At 39.4% G+C, this 23880-nt stretch overlaps 5 protein-coding genes across 5 annotated transcripts; 4 read left to right on the top strand and 1 right to left on the bottom strand.

The window, feature by feature from the left end:
* Positions 1-415: 415 nt before the first annotated feature.
* Positions 416-3607, top strand: PKNH_1310200 (zinc finger protein, putative; the record flags this gene model as incomplete). The annotated part of the gene is made up of 1 exon (XM_002260572.1): positions 416-3607. The coding sequence occupies one exon, from the start codon at positions 416-418 to the stop codon at positions 3605-3607; it is 3192 nt and encodes a 1063-aa protein (XP_002260608.1).
* A 3519-nt stretch (positions 3608-7126) lies between these two features.
* On the top strand, positions 7127-8050 carry PKNH_1310100 (syntaxin 5, putative; the record flags this gene model as incomplete). The annotated part of the gene is made up of 1 exon (XM_002260571.1): positions 7127-8050. One exon carries the CDS (start codon positions 7127-7129, stop codon positions 8048-8050), a length of 924 nt encoding a protein of 307 aa, XP_002260607.1.
* A 1919-nt stretch (positions 8051-9969) lies between these two features.
* PKNH_1310000 (50S ribosomal protein L1, apicoplast, putative) lies at positions 9970-11228 on the bottom strand (the record flags this gene model as incomplete). Its single annotated transcript, XM_002260570.1, has 2 exons — positions 9970-10412; positions 10604-11228. 2 exons carry the CDS (start codon positions 11226-11228, stop codon positions 9970-9972), a joined length of 1068 nt encoding a protein of 355 aa, XP_002260606.1.
* A 4839-nt stretch (positions 11229-16067) lies between these two features.
* On the top strand, positions 16068-18632 carry PKNH_1309900 (KIR protein; the record flags this gene model as incomplete). The annotated part of the gene is made up of 4 exons (XM_002260569.1): positions 16068-16082; positions 16320-17147; positions 17315-18127; positions 18294-18632. 4 exons carry the CDS (start codon positions 16068-16070, stop codon positions 18630-18632), a joined length of 1995 nt encoding a protein of 664 aa, XP_002260605.1.
* Positions 18633-20501: 1869 nt separating this feature from the next.
* Positions 20502-23306, top strand: PKNH_1309800 (ABC transporter B family member 7, putative; the record flags this gene model as incomplete). Its single annotated transcript, XM_002260568.1, has 1 exon — positions 20502-23306. One exon carries the CDS (start codon positions 20502-20504, stop codon positions 23304-23306), a length of 2805 nt encoding a protein of 934 aa, XP_002260604.1.
* Positions 23307-23880: the final 574 nt, after the last annotated feature.

Below are 23880 nucleotides of genomic sequence, written 5' to 3'. Positions count from 1 at the left end.
CAGGTCTCTGCGCAAGTTCTACTGCTGTGATGTGAGCTCCGATCATATAGAGCAGTTTTACGTCTCCACTCCTTCATGCACTTGTATTTGTACGCATGTGCACATATACACATGTGATCCTGCCCGTCGGGACACAGATGTTGTAGAATCTGCACGTTGTTTATCGTGTTCGCCTTGCTGCACAGGTGGTGAACTGTTCCTCTACTACCACCGACCCTTCCATTTTGGGCAACTGCACCTAACTGTTCGTAAATTATTTGAAATATTTTTTTTTCTGCACTCTGGTCATGCTTAGCTACTCTTACACGTCTCTGACGCTTCTTTCACGTTTGTATTACCCTTTCGGTGGTGTTATTTTACCCCCACCCATCTTTTTTCTTTTATCTTCATTTTACTCCCGCCCCTGTCCCAAACGATGAACGAAAAAAGTTACAAGCAGGCACCCCAAGTGCAGTCAGAAACACTATCGCTGATAAAGAAGCAATTTTTTAAAACGAAAATGTGTCCATTCCAAAAAAATAAGAATTACTGTCTAAATGAATCTAATTGCCATTACGCTCATAGCATTGACGAACTTAAGCCGATGCCTGACTTAAGGAACACGAAGCTGTGTGATTATGTGAAGAAAAAAATTCCCTGTCGAGATGCAAACTGTAAGTTCGCTCACGACATTGACACACTCAAACCGAGTGTCCACTTGGCCACGTACAAATCAACCATCTGTAGTTTCTGGGGAAAAGGAAAATGTTTTAATGGGAATAAATGCAGATTTGCACACGGAACGGAAGATATTAAAACGAATGAAGAGGTGGATATGTTGCATGGGTCAAAATGTAACAAGAAAAATAAGAATAAAATGAAGAGCAATGCCACTGATCAGAAGCAAGGAACTGCTTCTACCTACTCATTCGATACATGTGATTATTCTGTTAATGGGTCATCCGAAAATACAAACATGTCTTCTTCATACGACAAAGATAGGGACACCTTTGTTTGCAAAAGGAACGTAATAAGAAATGAAAAAACTAAAATAAAGAGCAAAAAGAGAACACCCCATTTGGACAATGAAGTAACCACAAGGGATGCAGCTGATACAGGGGATACGGCTGATACAGGGGATACAGCTGATACAAGAAACACAACTGATACAAGGGATACAGCTGATACAAGGAACACAACTGATAGAAAGAGCACAACTGATACAAGAAACACCTTCGATAAGGATACGGTGGATGGAAACTTCCACCTGCCAGATAGCACCAACGCAAATTCCATTAAAGATATCCTAAGCAAAATTGAGAATCTAGCCTTGTCTACCTTTATAGAAAATAATGACAAGTACACCAAGGTGATAAAGTACCTTTTGAACGAAAATAATTTCCTGAAGGAGTCCATTAAGAAGGACCAGGGTGGCAGCCTGGTCGAGAGGGAGTTCCTGGGGGGTTTCAAGCAAGACGACGCGAAGAAGCGAGGCACCAACGATGGCGGCATGGATGGAGGGTTCGCAGATGAACGATGCGCAGATGAGCGGTGCGCAGATGAGCGGTGCGCAGATGAACGGTGCGCAGATGAACGATGTGCAGATGAACGATGTGCAGATGAACGATGTGCGGGTGAACGCTTTCACACTCATCGTTTCGCTACCCAAGGGCTCTTCACCCAACGATTCTCCAGCCTCAGTAGCAGCGAAACCCATTTTGGCTACCCCTCCACTGTCGCAGTAGCAGCAGCATCCATCAGCCGCAACCTCAACGAGGAAGACGACCTGACCAAGTACGTTCTTCCAGAGGATACCGCAGAAAATTACATATTCACAAAAGAGAAGGAAAACCAGAAGCATGCCATGTCCAACTTTGATGACGGGATCAAGGTAGACGACAACCTTAACAGCATAATAAAAACCATAGATGATATTCTAATTTCGCAAAATGTAGGATCCTTCTCCAGCGTGAAAGATGTGAACGGTCCCCACGAAATTAGAGATGCCTTTTCCGTTAACAACAGTGGAGAACTAACGAACAGACAATATACAAACTTGATGAGCAATGCCAAGTCTTTTGAAACGGAAAGAAGTGTATACCATCACAATGTTAATTTGAGTAACGTGGCACATAATGGAAAACATATGGGAATGGTAAGTGGAGAAGGGCAGGAAGAGGTGCAAAACCAATCGTTTGAGGAAGGCATAATAAATTATCTCTCGCAAGGAAGGAAGAGAAGGAATTGCTATGAGGAGAAGTTTGGGGGTGAGCAACAGCTAGCCATTCCGTATGGCCTCCGCATCGAAGAAAGCATCCACAATAGCGGCATGCACAACGTGAACAACAGCGCTAGCAACACGGGCATCACGAACCAGATGCTCCATTTAGACGAATTCACTGCCTCCAAATTTTTCAACCCATTTGTTTTTCAAAATAATGAATACAAAAACCAAAAGTTGGAAACACACCAACAGCAGAGGATGTCACAAATGCAGCATGTTAACCAAGACGGATTTGACAAAAATGAAGATATAGACACGTGGAAAAATGACATTGTTCCGTTCAGAAATGAACAAATGGCTAGCTGCGTTGGAAATAACGAGAGGGACGGAGGATTCAGCGACATCAGCAATATGAGGGGCGTTGGAGGTGATGACTCGGCGAATGGTTATGTCTCTAACGGGTATGCCACAAACGAGTATGTTACGAACGGGTATGTCACAAAGGGGTTTCCCACCGACCCATTTGCAACCAACGGATTCGCGCCAAGCCACGCGGGAAAAGCATTCCCAACGATGGACCGCTTCGGCCAAAGAGGCTATGGAAAAGGGGATATATTTCTAGCGTCAAGTTATGGCCAAAATTTGAATAGCGAAAAGGAGACCCTTCCAAATTTGGTCACCTCAAAAGTGACCACTTCAAACGTAGCCACTACCAACGTGAATACATCAATCCTGAGCACCTCCAATATGACAACCCCACAGCAGATGCAGAAAAAATCACCGAGTATGTTCACCATGCGGAAGGAAAAAAATGCGAAGCTGAATTTGCGAGAAGGCTATGAACTGAACGAAGGCGGGATCGGCATGGAAAGAAACTTCGAATTCAACAGCGACAAGTCAGACTTTCTCAAAAAAATAAAATGCTTAATATCGAAGGAGTTACAATATAACGAAACGAAAAACCCACAGTCGATCGTAAAAAATGTGAACCCCATGAATTGGTGTAATGAAAATAATTATCCGTTCAAAAAAAACACCCAGTTGAGTGAACCGTTACAATCAGCATCGAATTACAACACGTACATTCCAGATATACACAACCTCACATTTCTATATAACAATAATATAGAGAGCAATAACAACAGATGGTTTGATGAGGTGAACAGTGGTAACAGCGTCGGTGTCAGGAATGGAGAGGTGACGGATGAAAATGAATGTGTGCGGCAAAATATGGATTTTTCTACTTATAAAAAGGAAGGAAATAATGAACAGAACGTTTGGAATACTAATGATAACTTGAACGAATTTGTCTACCCGATGATGTCCCACGGGTGGATGAACGAGCAGAAGAGCGGCGACTTCTTTGGCGTGTCCAAGTCTGTCAATTTGAGCAGTCTCAACTAAGCCGCGGAGGAGAGGCCATAGGAAAACAGCTCCGACGAAGCAATCACAACAACGGGCATACAGATATATACATATATACATATACACACCCATACGTGAAACATGCACGTTCGCGAAACCCGCATTGCAGAAACTGTTTTTACGGAATGAAGCGTTTGCAAGTGCCCATACAGATGTTTTCTCACTCATCAGAACATTTTTTAGCGCTCCATCTCGATAAGGATCTGCAGTATACATAGGTATATACGCTACTCCCCCATTCGTGCGAATACAATTCTTTACGACTCCCCACAACCTAAATACCTACTCACACAAATAAAAAATATTTCCGACGGTTAGCCCTGCCTTCATGTGGACGTTATCCCATGCACATAGGCTTCATTTTAAGACCATTATTTTGTTCTCTTTCTTAATTCTGTTTATTTTCTCATACTGCTGTATTGCAATTTTGTTCATTAGCCTTTTGGCCAATTTTTATTTTGTAAACTTACTTTTTTTTTTTTCCTTTTTTTTTGTCGCTCTCTTGCTGTGTGTGTGTGTCTGCTTGTCCACAGGAGAAGCAGACAACTGATGGCTGATGTTATGGAGAATTTTTTCAGCTCAATTAAATTATTTTGAAGAAAATTTTATTTAGCTCAAATTCTAAGTGCATTTTATTTTTTTTTTTTTATTATTTTTTTTTTTTTTTTGAATAAAAAAATTACATCAATGCAATTAAGAAAATGCCCCATCGTTTCCCCTTCGTCGTTTGCTCCATTGTTAATACTTCCACACATTGCTTACTTTTTTTTGTTTAGAAGGGGATACAATTTTGTTTTTGTTTATCTTTAATTATTTATAGGAAAATTTTCTTTAAGGTAATTTAAAAGCCTCCAACTGATAAATAAAGCTGTGAAAAATATTTTCATTTTACGTAGGCATATTGGCAGTACGAAGCAGAGGGGAGGTGTTTTAGCGAACGTATCGGGCCACTTTTATCACCATTTGTGGTTGTCTCCAATTAGCAAATAGTTATTCAACAAGAGGTGACATGCCTTAGGAAGTGGGACCGATCACATGGGCACAATATATATGTATGCATAGACACATGTACCATCTTCCCTTTAGGCAACATAGGTCACCCCCTTGGCTCCGCACCTAATGCGCTTTAACGTGTCATCGCGCAGTGGGGTCACAGACATAGCCATACTTATACAATTTTACATGAACTTCATGGGGAAATGGAACTCTTAAAACCGGTAAACTTTGATAAAGCGTAAATTTGTCCTCTCTGGTAATTTCCTATTTGGCATCTTTGATGTGAACAGCTGTGGAGAAATACGATACAAAGTTTTGTTTTTATTCGGGGGTGACGTCATTTGGAATAGTTTTTCACCTGAACCGTTCATACAAAAAAGTTAGCTATTTTTTTTTTTTTTTTTTTTTTTTTCCTCCCTCAATTTACGCGAAATGGCTGAGATTTGACATGCCACGTGAATAAAGCCAAATATCGCGAGAACATGTAAATACCTTTTCCGCTTCATCCAATTGGAGAAGACACATAATATTTCTTTTCTTTCTAAACGGCGCAACTATATTGGTACTTCTTCTAAACCGCCATATTCCTACAACGAAACTACAATGCGGATGCTTCATTCGTCAGATCTAGTCTGGAATATTCATCAGAGAATTTCAGACGTAAATTACCCAAAGATATTTTTTAGTGTTGTTCATCATAGAATGAAGCGTCTGTGTTGTAGTGTCGCTGGAAAGGGAGGGGGGATTTAAAATTCTTGTCTTTCCCTCATGAAGCCCTTGAGGACACACACCACTGACACCCAATTGAAGCTACAACTGTAGTAACGGCGATTATGCTTTCGTTTGAAGGAATAACTCCGATCTTTCCATATATTCTATATTTTCCCCAACACCCTTCACTCCGAAAAAAAATGTTCTTCCACCTGTAGCACTTAAGCCGTGCATGGGTTTAACCATTGATCGGAAAGAAGTTGCATTATGTTACATTTCATTACTGGGCGCATGCACACTAACAGAATTATTTCAATTTATGCCTACATAAAAAAAACCTCGATTTTTTTTTGAAGCTCGTAAAGCGGACAAATGGGAAAAAAACAAATCTGACTCATCGTGCGTAACGAATTTATATAGCAATCCCTTTTAAGCAGAACAACGCAAATTTTTGGTACATCGCATAAAAATGTGCTTTCTTAAAGGGAGGAGTTTCACAATTTTATACATACATGCGAACGTAGTTGCGTCATGTACATACGGACAAAGCGCGCCCGCCTTTATGCCGTTCTTCCCATTTCGCTCATCCCCTTCCAATTTTTCCAATATGTGATACGCTTTAAGGCGTTTTCAAATCGCTCTCCATGTTTGGATTGGTTTGAGGGGCACATTTTTCACAGTTCTTCTTCTGCCCCATTTGTTGATTCTGTTTCTATTCACTTTGTTGCTGACGCTTTGCGCGTTTCATTTTGCATTTCATTTTGCAGTTCATTTTGGCTATCCATCTGGGAACATTATTTTTTTTCGTCGATCCACTTTTTTTTTTTTTTTTTTTTTTCTTGCATACTTTATATTTCCTCCCCGTTCGGCAAAAAAAAAAAAAAATTTAATTTCACGGCGTACTTTTTTTTTTTTTTTTCCGTTTAACAAAAAGAAGGCGAAGAAAATGTAGAAATGTAATTATTTTGTGAGTACAAGGAAATTTGCGTATGTTTCCTTTTTTTTTCCGCCCATTTCACATTAACTGCTTAACGTCAGTTCGCTTAGCAAACTTTCATAAACGCGCTCCCTTGGAATGAGGGTATAATAACTGCATGGCGTTTGCGGCGCCTTCGTTTTATTCAACTTGTGTTAATTTTGCCGTGTTTGGAATTTTTTCTCCCATTTGGTAATTTTTTCCACCACTTGGTAATTTTTCCCATCTCTTGGTAATTTTTCCCATCTCTTGGTTAATTTTTTCCTGATTGTGTATGATTGCCACGGATTTGGGCATTCCACTTGCGCATGCAATCACGTGAACTATTCAGCCCAGTAGTTCACAGAACCTCGTGAAGGGAAAAAAAAAATGACGCAAAGGGTTGGCATTATACAAGTCAGCACGTAGGCCAAGTGATCGAGATTGCTCATCCACACGTGCACTGTCAAAATTCGTACAAAAACACACGTATGTGAAAAGTGAGGAAGTGAATAATTACACGCGCTGCGAAAAGACCCTTGGTCGTTTCCCTCTCCCCCCCTTTACATAACTAAAAATAATGCAAATTATGATGCCTTTGGAACAAAAGTTAAAATGCACACGCGAGTACATGCGCGCATTGGGGATAATTTGTTTTGTTTAAACATATAGCAGACGCGCATCGTGAGGTTTGTGTCTGATTGTCTACTCTTCCTTACAAGGAGAAGTAGTACCTGCGACTGCGCTGTGAAGGCAGGACAAGCAAGCGGTTAAAAGGGGGGGGGAGCACGAGAAGTAAGATATAATAGCCGCTGAAGGGAGGAGGACGGGTAAAAATGTCGTACAAAAATTACTATAGCGAGAACAACCCACTGACAGATGAAGCAAAGACAGACGAAAATGAGAAAAAAATTAAAGACAACATCCTGTTGATCAAGAAGAATATGATATATGCAGAGGAAAATTTAGAAAACTTAAAAAACAATTTAATATCCAAAAGAATTATAGAAGCTTTGCATGAAGAAATTCAACAAATATATGTCAAGGTTATCGAAACAGAAAATTTATTCCGTGATTGGGAAATAAAGTTTGCTGAAAATCCATTCGAAAAACAAAAAAAAAAATATATTTTCGAAAAATTAAACATCCATTTTAAAAATGAAGTAAATAAATTGGAGAGCATATCTGTGAATGTAAAAAAAGCTGCCAACGAATTGCCCAATATAGAAAATGGGGAAATGAGTTATAGTCATATAAAAAATACAAAGGGGGGGAAAATAAAAAATAGTAATATGAGTACTTTAGGGAAAAATCCTTTTACCAAAGATAATTTTATTCTCCATGTGGATGAAGATTTTACGAACAATGATGATTTTGTTGATAATGACGATTTTATCGAATCCGCCAGTGTGTATGATTATGAGTTAGACCACTTTGACGAAAATGACCGCTTAATTGACAGCGAAATAGCCACACAGAGATTTGAAGGAATTAAAAAAATTCAATGCCAAGTTGCACAAGCACAAGAAGTGTTTAAAGATTTTGCACAACTCGTTTTTACACAGAAGGAAAATATAGAAATTTTGAATAATAATATTTATGATGCCAATATAAATGCTTTTAACAGTGCCAAAGAATTAAAGAAAACGTATCTCAGTGTGAGGCAACAACGTCTATCTTGGTGTCTGATAGTCATAACGTTGGTTATATTTATATACTTCATTTATTTCAAGTTATTTCACCTGTCCATGTTCAGCTAAGAAGGCATTGTAACGTGGACCGTTTTCAGCTGAAGCGTTCACACGCTAAGCGACCGACTTTATATCGTTGGAAGTGGGACAGTACTCGCCCTGTCAGGGTTGGGTAGAGGCTTCACCTCCCCCCCCCTGGAGGATCATTTCGTTAAAAAGTGAAAAGTAGCATAAACCGTTTGTTTATCTAGTGTGTGCATGGCAGCGAAGCAGGTGTACGTCTTTCCACCATGCTGCCATACGCACCCTACCCCCCCCTTTACCTGCTTTTTTTTTTTTTTTTTTTTTTTGTTTTTAATTACTCATTTATTTCTCTTTTTTTTTTTTTTTGTTGTTGTTTAATTTGATGAATTTTTAATACCTTTGTAGTTTTTATGTATTCATACCTTCGGGCGATTTTGTACGTCTGATTGGGTGTTTCATACCGAGGGCTCACCCATGGGCATACGAATACGCATGCGCGTTGCGTGCAAAATTAAAACTCCTTCCAACAGGATAACAGAAATTATTATTTTATAGGATTGTGACACTGTCGTCCTTTTGTAAAAGGTAGCCACTGTGTAGAGGTTGTTGTGTGGGGATGAACGATCCACAGGAATTATATCCCATGTGCAGGGATACACGTACGGGCGTGTGCAGAGAACCTTTCCATTTTTTAATTACAAAATGGTGAAACGTGCAGGGAAGGAGTTCGCGCGCAGCATCTCCCAAGATGATGAATATGCACATGTACAGTGAAAGACTCCACTATTCATGGTGAATGGCGCGAATGTGTGGCGCCCCTGGTGTTATTCTTTTGACGTCATGGTGGGGATTATTCCCGCGTTTGTTTTTTCTGAATACGAGGAACCGCGAACGGAGAGGGTCGCTCTGCTCGTCCAGCAGTTCGAGCAGCATTCCAAAGGAGCCGCAGGAACAGGGCAAAGGGAAAGGGGAAATCAGCAGGTGGATAGACAAAGAGGTTTACATTTTAACTGGGGTGCGGTACATCGAAAGTGGCTAGGCGGGGTACAGCTGCACCAAAACCAAGGAGCACTCATAACAATTGGTACGCAAAAAATTCTGCACATATTTCAGGGGGTATAGATATTTGAACGCCTGGGAGTAGACGTACGCCTCGTCTTGTACACGAGGGTCGTCCAACCGTTTCTGCACAACATCGTTCCTCTTGATTATTACCCCCCTGCGATAGATGTAAAATATTTTCTCCTCTTCCTGCATGTACATGTTGCTTTACCTTTTAAGGTATAGAATTATGAACAGAGCAGAATAAGAAATAATCCCCCTTGAGGGTATATGCATATTTTATCATAACTTTGTTGTAGGTCTTTTTAAAATTTTCTACATGCCCCTTAACGGCTGCAAGATGGTTCTTAATTTGGGTCCATTATTCTTCTGTATTGGAGGTGTTGACAGAGACTTCCTACTCTTCTGCACGTGGTTTGTATCCTCCAATCTAAGGGCTTTCCGTAGGTGTTCTACGGACAGGTGTTTGTAAAAAATGTGTCACCTTTTTCGTGTGGAAGGAAATAACCCACATGGATTATCAGCCAAACATGTGCAACAACTCTGTTGGTAGGTTTTCCAAATAGGCAAAATGGTGAAATTATCTTTCGTTCGCACAAAAAAAAAAAAAAAAAATAGAAAAGTTGCAAAGTGGGCACAACAGTGGTTACAAAAATTGCCCTATGCAGGACACATATATATTGAGTGGTATTCCACCGGTAAAGGAAAAGAATACGGCGCAATCGTAGAACCAATTGTTGCCGCGTCGCGGGGAACCCACCAGCCCCGCTCCCTTAGATACGCACACGTGATGGGCGCAATTGAAAGAAAAGTTCGAGTTCACGCGTGTACACATGTACATATAAGCACAGATCCTTAATACCGTATTTCCTTTAATCCCTTTTCGCATGTGGGCATATCCCCTAGAGAAAGTTCTTCTTAATTTTGAATGGGAAACCCATGGTGCTGCTGAGGAAAATGGACTTCAAATTCTTCGAATTGAAGTGAAAGAACTCCAAATTATCCAAGTGCTCGAAAAGGTGATAAATATTTTCTCGGATCTCATCATTTGGCATGTACACATCGCCCACATTTAAATTGAGCGTGTTTAATTTGTTCAGCTTAAAAATGTATGAATTCCCGAACTTGAAAATCTTCACATGTTTTTCAAGTAAAAATTCACTAACCAGCGTTCCAGACTTTTCATTTGGCATCAGTCCTTTACTTCCCACCTCCTTTCCAACTCGCGCCAATTTGTGTATCACGTCATGTGTACAGAGTAAGAAATTATTATTTTTTTTCTTCAGTCGGATTTCTCTTTCTTTAATTTTGCTTATCAGGTCATCTTCCCCAACGACGTCAGCACCTGCATTGTTCACATGGCGAAGGTGGAAATGTGCAGGGGGAGTAGCAGCGCGGGCGTTACCTTTTATAGTAGCGCCATCTTATGTAGACACCAATACGTGGGCACATCACACAGAAGGAGAAAAAAAAAAAAAAAAAAAAAAAAAAAACTTCCTATAGCTGCGTATGTACATACTCGAGGTGAGAGTTTACCTGCGTCGGTGGCCTTCTTCTGAAGGTCCCGGTTCGTCACGACGTATACTTTTTTTGCTCTTTTTTTTTTCAAATTATGTGGAAATGTAATGAACGTTTTTAAGTTGTCATTTTTGTTCATCTTGGACCTCTTCTGGTTAAAGGACAAATATATGTCGATACTTTCAACAAATTTATGGATAGCCAACGTTTTTATTTTCTCAATCGCTTCGTTTATTGTAAATTCGCTGTCTCTCTTTGGCAGAATGTCCAGAAAGTCTTTGTACTTTTTTAGAATTTTTTTTTCTTTTTTTTTTAGTTTGATGCGTTGTGTTGGCTCCACGGGTGGTGATGGTTGTGCAACTTGTGTCGCCTGCTCCAAATGCGGTGGAGGTAACTGTGTAGGTAACTGTGTAGGTAACTGTGCAGGTAACTGTGGACGCGGCAGCGCGCTATTCCTTGCTGACCACCGAAGGCGCCTCCTCTGGATCCTCCCCTCGGTGAGGGCGCCGCTAAAATTACTCCAGCTGATTATGTCCCTACCACCGATGCTACTTCTAACGTAGGATTCTGTACCAGGTATGAGCAGTAAAATGTAAAAAGAAAAAAACTCTACAAGAAATTTATACCCATTCTTAATAGTCATTATTTTTTAATATATTTTTTAGGGGGAAAATTTTTTTTTTTTTTTTTTCAAATGAGGAGGCGATTTTTTCAATGTCTTGATTTTGCTAAGATAGAGGGGGGGTGGGGTTGACATAAGGACGCACCAGTATTATACGTTGCGTTACAATTACATCTCATTCGTACGACCAATACATATGAGTTGCACAAGTATCATTCCACCTGTACTGGTAAAGTGGGACTGTGGGACATGGACCTCACATGCTTTAATGGTTTTACCTTCTTCCCCTCCTCCAAATGTATACTTAGAGGGATGATATGTGCATACTTCTTGTCCGTACCATGGGAGGGGGACATGTTAATTTGGGGGGGGGTGAAGTCGCATCCGAGCGGGTTTTCACTTTTTGATAATAACGGTCTATCATTGGTCTTCATTGGAACTTCCTCTTTACGTGTTTTATTCTGTAGTGATTTGGGGGTTCCTTTTCCGCGTGATCTTCTGTTGACATGTCTCTTTCATGTTAGGCATCCATGTCCGCCGCATCAGTAAGGGTGAACATACGGAAGAGCATAAAGGAGAAGGTAAAAAATGGGTCAAATGGGTCAAAGAGGGCAAAGGGGGGGGAAAGCATATGGATAATCTCACGCGTGCATTTGTAACTCACGTATGCAGTGAATTTACTCTCAGAATGGCTGAGGTGTTGCGTAAGGCGGCTGACAGTATGCGTGCCATTCCCGTAGGATAAGGGGGTAAGTAACACTACGCGTACTCTAAAGTGTACAATCCACTGCGTGCTTACGTGCATATACACACGTACGCTTAGCAGTAAAGGCAATGTTCTTAATTCTATTCCCCCGCGGGTGGGCACATCAAACACATCTTTCAGGAGGCAGCAGGGAAGGGAAAGGAATAATGGGAAATGCGCAGGGTGACGGAGAAGGAAAAAAAAAAAAAAAAAGAAAGAGCAACTCTTCCAAATGTACCCCTTAAAAAGGCGAAAATAAACGCAAGCGCTTAAAAGCGTGGAACGGCACTGAGAGTAGCGAAAGGAAGAAGAAGAAGAAAAAAAAAAAAAAAAAAAAAAAAAAAGGGAGAGGGAAAAAGAATGAAAAATACGGCGCATACCACATAGCACCACGCATTGTTCTGCAGTTTACTGTTCTTCTAAAACAAATCAGTGATGTATATAAATGGCATATATATATTCGTATAATTAGTGTTTAAGGGGAACTGTCCTTCATGCGGACGGGAAGCTATGGACATTTAAATGGAAAAATAGAGGTTCTATGTGCAGTCCCACATAAGTATAAATGAAGGAACGGGGGAAATGAGCAGGGGTATAATTAGAAAGATAGAGTATATGCAGAACGTGTGTACACATATATGTGGTAATGGAACAGTTACAGAAGGAGCTGTCGCAGGGGGGGGGGGGGACGGAGGAAAAATGTAAACGGTGGAGGAGTCTTATGGAGGAATGAGTGTGTACATATTACCTTATGCGTTATTCGTACAAAGTACAATATGTTGCATTATTTTCACATAATATATAGCACGCAAATGTTAATGTTTGTGTTGGTATGCACAATGTTCATGGAATGAGAACGCTAAGTCACCGTATAACGGGTTCAGGAGGGAAGAATACTACGTGTAATGGGAAATATAGTACAATGAGAGGGGGGGGCGACGTGGGAATTGCTCTGAGGGGGCATGGGAAAGTGGGGGGAATAGTAAATGTCTGGTACAGCATAAATAATGTAGGCATGGAAGGGGAAATGTCTGTACTATACAGGGATTTCTAATATTTGATAGAGCGAGGAATATTAGGAACAATCCCAGAGCAGGATAGTGGGGTCTCGAGCGTTGTGTGTGGAATTTGTTAAGTGCAACCCCAGATGGAAACATCACAGGATATACAAGGTTGTCCAAGTGTATGTCCAAGAGAGGGAATCACGGGGGGGATGCGATCAGTTGTAGGTATTATATAAATACCAGGGTGAGGATCATCCGGAAATTACTACAGTATGGTGCAGTAGTGACGAGCCCCATTTATGGGAGCTAAGCATTTATGTACATTGTGTTGGGGGCACGTGACTGCAAATGGCAGAGCACTGTATGCGAACGGGAAGCAGGGGAAAGGAGTGTGAATACGATGGGAGAATATTTCCAAGATTCCGGAGTGGGTCTGTACGGAGGGATCCGAGGCGCCTGTGGAGACAGATGCACAGGAGACTGAGTAAAATGCGGAAACAGGAGGAACGGAAATGGATCTACCAGAGGGCCCCGGGATATTGGTGCAAACGGAAGCAAGGGGGCGTGTGCAGGGGGTAGTATTAGAACGAGGGGGGGTGTCATTAGAAAAGGCGGAGCGGGTGAACATTTTTTTTATCAATGCAGCAGCTAGCTGTAAGTATCAAATAAAATTAGGAATATTGTAGAGCGGGGGAGGGAAGGAATGGGAAGGAAGGAAAAGGGGACTAAAGTCAGGGATCTAGGGAAGGGGGAAAGAGAAAGAGTCTAAGGAAGGGAAAAGGGGTCTAAGGAAGGGAAGATCTTTAGCGTAGGGGATAGGGGCAAGGGGTCTAAGGAAATGTAGGATGGGGGTAAGGGAGTGTAGGAGGATGGGGGGTAAGGGAATGTAGAAGGATGGGGGAAAGGGAATGTAGAAGGATGGGGGAAAGGGAATGTAGAATGAGGGTAAGGGAATGTAGGATTAGGGGTAAGGGAATGTAGGATTGGGGGTAAGGGAAAAGGAATGTAGGAGGATGGGGGAAAGGGAATGTAGAAGGATGGGAGTAAGGGAATGTAGGATGGGAGTAAGGGAATGTAGGATAGGGGGTAAGGGAAAAGGAATGTAGGAGGATGGGGGTAAGGGAAAAGGAATGTAGGAGGATGGGGGTAAGGGAAAAGGAATGTAGGAGGATGGGGGTAAGGGAAAAGGAATGTAGGAGGATGGGGGGTAAGGGAAAAGGAATGTAGGAGGATGGGGGGTAAGGGAAAAGGAATGTAGGAGGATGGGAGGATGGGGGTAAGGAGAACTATTTAGTGTTGGTGGAGAAAAGGGGTCTAAGGAGGAATTTCTTTCCTACACTTTTTTGTTCCGTTTGTACTGTGGGGCATTAGGTTCAATGTAATATGGCCTTATTATATGTGAATGATATTTCTAGAATTTTTTTTCGAGGTCGATTTTAATGTGAGAGAAATATGGAGAATGGTAGTTAAAATAGAGTAATTGTGTTATAGTTCTTTACATTGAATATAGAACTCATTAATATGTATTATGGTGGCAGCGGAGAAGAATAATTGATAATGGTTCTAAATATATATATATATACATTCATATATACATATATATACATATATATACATGTATATACATATGCTATATGTATATATATATGTATATAGGAGTATATTTTATATATACCTACATGTATATACATGTATATGTAACATATATATATGTATATAGATGCATATATATATACAGTATATGTGTAATAATATATGAGTTCATGTATGTATATATATTCTTTTTTATTTCTCTCTCTATATATATGAGAACGGGCGGGTAGAGAATAATTGAAGGTGGAATTTTCCTTTTTTAGGAGTTCAAATAATGTTAAAAGTATGGGGGGAATGTTATGTTATAGTAACATACGTAATTCAGTAATATACTGCATGATGGAATATGGATGAGGGAAGGTATAATGAGTAAAAGGAAGAAAGATAAAATTTTATAAATAAGTGAAGAAGAACAGGAAAGGGGATAGAAAAAAACGCAACATGGAAAAGTGGGAGAAGCTGAGAGAGGGGGGGAGGAACTGTGGTATTATTTCTTATTTATTCTTTCCATTGTATCTTTTAGTTCTTTCTTTCCTTCTCTTTTTTTTCATTTTTTATTCCTTTTCTTTTTATTTTTATTCCTTTTCTTTTTCTTTTTATTCCTTTTCCTTCCCCCCTTTTCCTTTTCTTTCCTTTCCCTCTCTTTTCCTTCCTTTTTATTCCCCTTCCTTTTTATTCCCCTTCCTTTTTATTCCCCTTCCTTTTTATTCCCCTTCCTTTTTATTCCCCTTCCTTTTTATTCCCCTTCCTTTTTATTCCCCTTCCTTTTCCTTTTTCTTTTCCTTCTTATTCCTTTCCTTCTTTCCCCTTCCCTTTCCCTTCTCCTTCCCTTCTCCTTCCTTCTCTTTTTCTTTCCCCCCACCTACATTCTATTCCTTTTCCTTTTTCTTTTCCTTTCCTTTCCCCCTATAGTTTTTCATTATCTTGTTCTGTTGGGATAACTTTTGATGTTTATTTTTGTTATTTCTAGGGGGGGTAGTATTAGAATAACGTTCGATCATTATTCCATGCTCTTTCCATGCTTTAAATTGTTCTTTTTTCTCTTTTTTTTTTTTTTTGCATACATATATGTATAACATACATAGATACTTATATATGTATACATATATGATGCATATATATATATATATATATATGGGAAGTATATATATATAACATATGTATAACCCCCTACCCCACCCCTCAAAAAAAAAAAATAAAATAAATAATATTTATATGTACATATACCTATATATAGTTACATATGTAGAACACATACATATCCCACATATATATGGGATATGTATATAAATATACATATAGGTATATAAGTTTGAGATTGAATGTCGTTATTTTTTAAAAAAGAGACGGGGGGGGAGGGGCAAGATCGAATTAGAAAAGGAAAATAAAAGAAAATAAATGTAAGAAATAAGGAAATAGAATAGAAGAGAAGGAATGTTTTAAAAGGAAGAAAAGAAAAAAGAACCTTTAAAAGGAAGAAAGAAAAATATAATAAGAAGAAAAGCATTAAAGGAAAAAATGTCAGAAGAAAAAGTAAGAAATGGAAAAAAAGGATGAAAACATCGGAATAAGGGGGTATTACCCTTTTTCTTTAGAAATGTTCTTTTTTTGTTCTAAGCGTACCATGTATACATACTGGCCCGACCAAGTAAAAATGTAGGAAGGGGGGTGGTGATCCAGTGGGCTCATCTACACGCAAGCACTTCTATACATACATTTCACATCTTTCCTCATTTTTTTTTTTTTTTTTTTTTTTTGTTGTTGTTGTAGGGGAATTGTGAGAAGGAGTTACCATCCAAATTGAAGTACGATACATTTAAAAATGGGACAGCAACATGCAACTCGGTGGGTGGTAGTGGTAATCCGGGGTGCAGTACACAATTAATAAATAAAGTGTTGAGGGCATTACAGGGCAAAGGAATTGGGAGTGATCTGGACAACTTAGCCAAAGAAATTGTAAGCAGCCACTATTACGCATGTTCAAGCGGGATAGGTATGAGTTCACGCGAGGATGAATGGTGTTATTGGTTCTATTATTGGTTAGGGGATCAAATAAAGGACAAATTAAAAAATGGGCACACTTTTGAACAGGTTATGCAAACAATTTATGGGAGTTTGATAATTACGGGATTCAGTTGTAAGTGCAGTAATTTGTATCGTGATATGAACGAAACAATTTTTGAGAATATCAAAAAATTATTCGACTACACCCACGATTGTAACCACATAAAAGGAAAAATATCAAGTGCATCAACATCAACAGGACTGGAAGCGGAAATTAAATGTTTCCCTAAATATAAGGTTTACTTAACTGCTGCTGTCACCGCTTGCAATGAACTGAAATCTGAATGCCAACGATATAATGGCGGTAGTGGATTTCCACAGAATAATTATTGTTCTTTATACCAACAAGTTTGCCAAAGCAATGGTAGTGTTTCTGGTGGTACGGAAACTGGTGGAAATAACATCCCCAAACCATCAGAATTACTAACTCAATTAACTGATGCGGAAAATAAGTTGCAGCACTCACAAGTGGAGGCACAGGTGGAGGAGCAGGATGAAGAAATGATCACGGTTACTAGTACAAAGGAATTAACGGTAAAAAAAATTCCATCCTTAGAACATATATTGGAAATAATTTTCATCCTTCAAACATATATGTAGACATGCATCCATGTTACATGCATATACATATATGTCTACATATATATATGTATATGTATATATATGTATAGGTATATATGTATGTATATATATATTTGTAGGAGGAACATTTAAACACAGTCAAGGCAGAATCGAAGTATTATGAAGAATTAAGTGAGAACTCTGAGGAATGTGCTGGTGACAGTACTACAGTCGAATATATAAAAAACCTACTATTATCACATACTACTGTTGACATTAATACGGACAGAATTATGCAAGCATGGTGCCATGCTCATAGGGAATGGGGGGGCACATTGCCCCCCCATGGGGAACGCTGTCATTCTCTATATTATTGGGTAGGGTCCCAAATATTTAAGGGTACGTGGTATGTGTCTAAGTTTGAAGAACTTATGAATAACCTCTTTTCAAAATTGCAAAGTTGGAAGCCTATCACAGGTTGCTCTAATCTCTACCCAAATATTGGGAAGGACGAATTCAACCGCAAAAAAGAAATATTTGAGCACCTTCAACAATATCACACTATGAAAAGGCAATTAGAACAAAGTATCGGCGGGGGCAAGGGGACCAAGGCCCCTTCCCCCTCCCCTTCTCAAAGAGCAAAGTGTGATCAGATTTACTCCAACCATCTGAAGGATGTAATAAAATCTCTCACAGATGAATACACTAAATGTACTACAGGAAATAAAAATACTGAACCGTATTGTTCAAATTTCCTCCAAATGTGTTCACAATGCAAACCTGATGAACTCACCAAATTGGAATGCGAAGTAACAACCACAACTGAGGGTCAAACCTCGGAGTCCGCAGCATCCTCCTCCTCTTCTGATAGTACAAGTGGTGGTGTAGGTGGCGCGGTTGGTGGTGGATTAGCTTCTGTAGCCTTACCAGCAATTGGTTTCTATTTATACAAAGTAAATACATTACATTATAATACCTATACATATATACATATATACATATATATATATATATACATATATACATATACATATACATATATATATATACATATATACATATATATATGTATGTATATGTGTATATATATATGTTCTTCCTTTTTTTTTTTTTTTTCAGTATACTGATTTATTTGATGGAATAAAAAAATCCCTCTTTGGTGGCAGTAATAATACAAGAGGAAGGAACAGGAGTAGAGGAAGAAGATTTACTATTCGACGACAACACTTCGACGACACTTTCACAGGGAATGATTTTTCCACCCTGGGTGGTGATGGTTCCACCACCCTCGGTGCTGGTGGTGGTGGGGAATCGTCCACCTTAGATGGTAGCTCCACCGATGTTTCGACCATCTATAATGAACCACTTCGTCCACCAACCGGAAGAGAAGGAAGGGCCGGAACACGGACAGGAACAAATAATAGAAGACCAGGAAATATACGTTACTATGCCACATAATATTCCTTCACTCTTTAGTTTTCTTTTTTCCATTTCCTTCCCTTTCCTTTTTATTCCTTTTCTTTTCTTTCCTTTTCTTTTCTTTCCTTTTCTTTTTATTCCTTTTCCTTCTTTATTCTTTTCTTTTTTTTTTTTTCCCTTCTTTGGTAACACACCGCGTGCTATTCTTAAAAAGAAAAAAGAAAAAAAAAAGAAAGGGAAAGAAAAGGAATAAAAAGGAAAGGGAAGGAAATGGAAAAAAGAAAGAATAGAAAGAAAATAATAAAGAGCCAGGAAGAAAAAGAAGAGGAAGAAGAAAAAAGAAAGAAAAGAAGAGACAGGAAGAAAAGAAAAAAAAAATGGCTTTAAAATGAATTAAGCCCGTTTACAAAATGAAGCATTCGCGATGGGTTCTATTATCATTTTTGAATAAATTTTTTTTCTAATTTTTTTTGAATAATGCTGTATATAACTTCGTTGGGTGTGCGCCGCCCTCCTTTTTTCATATATATTTTTTATCTTTTTTTTTTTTTTTGGTAAACACGTAATGTGCATGAACGTCCCCCCCCATCAATCAGGGGCATGTTCCGCTAAAAGGAGATATAGTCCAAAAAAAAAAAAAGGGAAAAAATGCCAAACGCAAAACCGCAAAATGCACGCGTAAAGAGGTACATATTGCAACTTTTTTTTCTCCCCTTTTCCTGTATGCATATTATGTAACTTTTCTTGAAAAATAAGATGGGTCTGACGAATGGAGGTGAAAAAAAAAAAAAAAAAAAAAGAGGCTCTCCCCTAATTTTGTGTCATCCGCCCTAAAGCCACATGTCCTTTGAGGCGAACACCCCAAGTTCCGACATACCCCATTGGTGTAAACCGTAGTTGAGTGATACACACTCGACACCGCGATAGCATCGCTGTCATTCTGTAGTGAAAGTCTCTTCCGTGTCATATATATTTCGATCTACAAGCGAAGAAAAAAAGTTCCATCCCTGAAAGCGAAAGTGGGGAGGAGGCGCGCAAATTGGATATCTGCTCTGTACCTTCAACGTATGCTGCTATGCGAAGGAACAGATCCACCCACGCCCAAATGGGAGACGTAAAAAAAAAAAAAAAAGAGAAGTTCCGTTACAGCTGAATTTTTCCATACAGAAATGATCGATTAAATCAAGCTTCTCTTTTTTTTTTTTTTTTTTTTTTCCTTTTTTTCCTCCTTGCCCATTTAAGCAAATGGCAAAACTGTACCATTCCATACACGTGCAAAATTTTATGCGGATGGAGAAAGAAACAAACATATGAATTACAAGATAACCGGAGGGTTATATTTACCACCCCATTTCCTACACGCAGACGATCAAATCATGTGTACATAATGCCTCAGTTAAAAGTGTTTTTTGGGAGAGTGATGATGAGAGAATATATCCAAGCAGAAATTCAAGAAAACAATTGAACAGCATCGGAGCCACGGTTCTTCATTAGGAACTGGAAGGGGAAAAAAGAAGAAAAAAAAAAAAATTCCCCCCTTCCGCCTAACAGAAGAAAAGAAAAGAATTTTTGAGTTAAAGGTAAAGCAACGCAAACGGAGAAGCTCTGTCGAAGGAGAGACTCTCCCACCTCTATCCCCCTTCGGAGGATCGCATTGAAAGGGGCAAACTGGCGCACGTGCCTCCCTCACTTTATTTGTATAGAAGTACGTTCATAAGCATCTTATATGCCCATGTGCGCGCTCGCCATTGTCTTCGAACCGTTGCATCGCGGTGTACCAGGGTTGTACTTATATATGTTTACACACACGTCACCGGTTCGAATTTGGATTCGATTTTCGGTTCGATTTCCAGTCCGACTCCGGTTCGATTTTTTTCCTTTTCCACGGTTCCCCAATTCAGACAGACAATGTTTCTGAAGCAGTGCATCGTAAACTACCAGCTGTTGGTTAATTCCCGCGACCCCCTTTGCGGCCATGTGAGAATTTTCCGTCTCGGCAGGGGCCGAGGGGTCGTGCAGGTAGAAGGTGGAGCAAACAAGAAAATCGTGAAAAGTATAAGCAATATAAGTAGTATAAGTAGTATAAAAAGTGTGGACATCGTAAATAGTGCGAGAAAAGTGAGAAGCACTCCAAGGGTGAGAAACGCTATAAACGCCCCAAACATAACTAACCAGACGAACCGACCGAACGTGGCGAACCTGCCGAATCGTCCAAATCAACCTAACCTGTCAAACGCGAGGGACGCCCTCTTCATTCACAAAATTCCATATCGCGCGAGTCCCCACCGCGTGAACAATAATTGGATGAGTGACGCACCCAGGGATTCCCCAATGAGCAGTCCAGAGTGGATAACGCGCATGTCCAGAACGTGTAGCAGGTGGAGAATACGGCTGTTCTCAAATGGAAGCCAAAATGGGGGAAAGAGTACCTGGGGAGGAAAATATGGAGACGAAGATGGAAAGAATGACCAAGGGAAGGAGGATCCTAAAATTAACATAAACCAAGCACAACAAACCTTTTTCAATCTACGGAAAAGCTTAAGAGAGTCATTTGAAAAGAAGCTGAATACAAATGCAGACGGAGGTGTATCCATAAAAGACATTTACAAAATTTTGAAGAAGGAAAGGAATTACCTAGCAGTGGCATTTCTCTGTTTATTAATTTCATCCTTGGGACAAATGTTCTTTCCCATGTGTATAAGCAAAATAATTAACATGTATGGAGGAAAGGAGGAATCTTTAAAGTATGTAATGAACGAGGTGTACAAAACGGTATTTCTCATTATAGGAATTTCTACCTTCAGCTTTTTTCGGATATATTTTATCGAAACATCCATCGAGAAAATTACGAGACGGTTAAGGAAGGATCTGTTTGAGAATATACTTAATCAGAAATTGTCTTTTTTTGAAAAGCAGAAAACAGGAGAGCTAATAAACAGATTATCTAACGACATTGAAGTTTCTTCGAGGGTACTAATCACTCTTTCCTTCGGAATTCGTAATTTGATTGCAGCAATTGTTGGAGGAATTTGTGCTTTACATATATCACCAAGTAAATTATTCCAGTCCTTTTTACTTCCTGTCTCTGCTTCTCTGATAATTGGTACCACCTATGGAAAAATTGTAAAACAAATTAGCATTATAAAGCAGGAGAAGTTAAGTAACTGCATAGATTTTGCTTCCGAAAAGATACACAACATTGGTAATGTCAGATTATTAAATGGAGAATCTTTTGAAAAAAAAGAATTTACAAATTATTTAAATGAAGTGTACAAATCAGGTACGAAATATTCACTAGTCAAAGCTGGAAACCACTTCCTCTTCGTTAGTATCATTTCCCTTTTTTTACTCCATTTGATTTATTATGGGAATTATTTAATTGCCAATAAGTATATAAATACGGGAGATTTATTTTCCCTAATTATGTACTCGCTATTTTGTGGTAGTGGCATACAAGGGGTTATGCAATCTATTGGTGATCTCCAGAAATGTATTGGCTCGTGTGCAAAGGTACTTCAAATTATTAACCTCCCCAAGAGTGAATTCAACGAGCACTGGTCTAAGGACACAATTCGTTTTCTCAAAAATGAGGATTACTCCATCAAGTTTGATAACGTTTCTTTTTCGTACGGCAAGGATGAGGAGATCATTCCCCAGGACAAGTCTTACGGAAAGGTGGACCCCCTTTCGCGCAGGAGTAGTGCAGGGAGCACCGGTACCAACGCCACCGACAGCACGAGCAGCACGACCCGTGAAAACCACAAAGACCAAGAAAGCAACAAACGCACGGAGGAGGATAATTGCGTCCTGAAAAATGTCTCCTTCTTCCTGCCACATAACAAATCAGTTGCCATTGTAGGCAAAAGTGGAAGTGGAAAAACGACCATATTAAATCTGCTCTCCAAAAAAAACACACCCAATTCTGGAAAAATCCTGATAGGCAATTTCGAAATTGAGAAAATCAGTTCCTCAGCCTTAAGGTATATCCAAGGAGTAATCACGCAAAATCCTTTTCTCTTCAATATGTCTATCCAGGGTAATTTGCTATACCCCCTCAAGGCATATGAGCAGATGCTGAAGGAGCAATTGGTGCTCATAGAGGAGGAACAAATATCCAAAAGATGTACGAAAAATAGAAAAAAAAGCACAAATTCGTGTAGAGGTACCATATCGGCAGTGAACAACACAGCGTTTGAAAATACATTCCAATCAGACGAACTTGCAATCGACAACTTGGAAGAAATACACTCCTTTGTCACAGGGGAAATAAAAAAGGTGCAAGAAAATTTAGAAAAAATTACTCCAGATATGTTAAAAGATACATATAAAGATTTTCATATTCATGATTTTTTAAGTAAGTATGCTCATTACGATGATGTGAATGTTGGAGTGGATGGGTCTTCCTTGTCGGGAGGACAAAAGCAGAGAGTTTACCTTGCTCAGAATTTATTTAAGAAGAATAAAATTCTCATTTTGGATGAACCGACTTCTTCGCTAGACAAATTATCGGAGAACATAATTAACGAAGCGCTACTAAAATATATGAAGGGAAAAACGTCGATCATTTTTACTCACAGATTGGATCTCCTCAATTTCGTTGACTACATCGGTGTACTTAATGATGGCTCTATGGTGCAGTTTGATTTGCGGGCAAAGGTGCTAGAGAAGCCCTGTGACATTTTGCGCCAGATACTCAGCCAGAGCTCCTTCTGACGCGTAGCAGTACGCAGTCATCCCTGAGCCTAACGGTTTGTGTGGATCAAGCCTCCACACACAAATTGCTACTCGCTTTTATAAATACCTCTTTCTCCTTTTACCCCCCCCCCACACACCTCTGATACGCACGATGTGGACCTCAATTAATTAGCACTCTTTTAAATTCCAAACGTTTACAAAAACGGTGCGCGCCTTTTTGTGCGTGTTAGTTAACGTCGTAATATCTATTCTTTATGTAATTTTTTTTTTTTTTTTTTTTTTTCCGTGGGGCATCTTCGCCAAAAGCATTTCAATTTTTCACCCTTCCTAATTCCCTATGCGTTTTATTTTTTCCCGTTTGCAGGAAAATATTCCTCCCATTTTGCGCCGCCCTATATTTCTGTGCATTATATTTTTATAGAATATTCTTGTAACCCCTGAAAAGTTGCATCTACCGATGGCGCATCGTGCGTTATTATGTATGCACTTTTGCGATATAGCAGTTGGCCCCTCTGCGAGTACCAATTGGTATGTCATTTTTTGCAACCCCTGTGGGTAGAGCATATATGTAAGTACAGCGCGCAAACTTTTT

Source organism: Plasmodium knowlesi, assembly GCF_000006355.2.
Source record: "Plasmodium knowlesi strain H genome assembly, chromosome: 13".
NCBI classification, from domain to species: Eukaryota; Apicomplexa; class Aconoidasida; order Haemosporida; family Plasmodiidae; genus Plasmodium; species Plasmodium knowlesi.
This window is presented reverse-complemented; position numbering and strand designations above follow the sequence as displayed.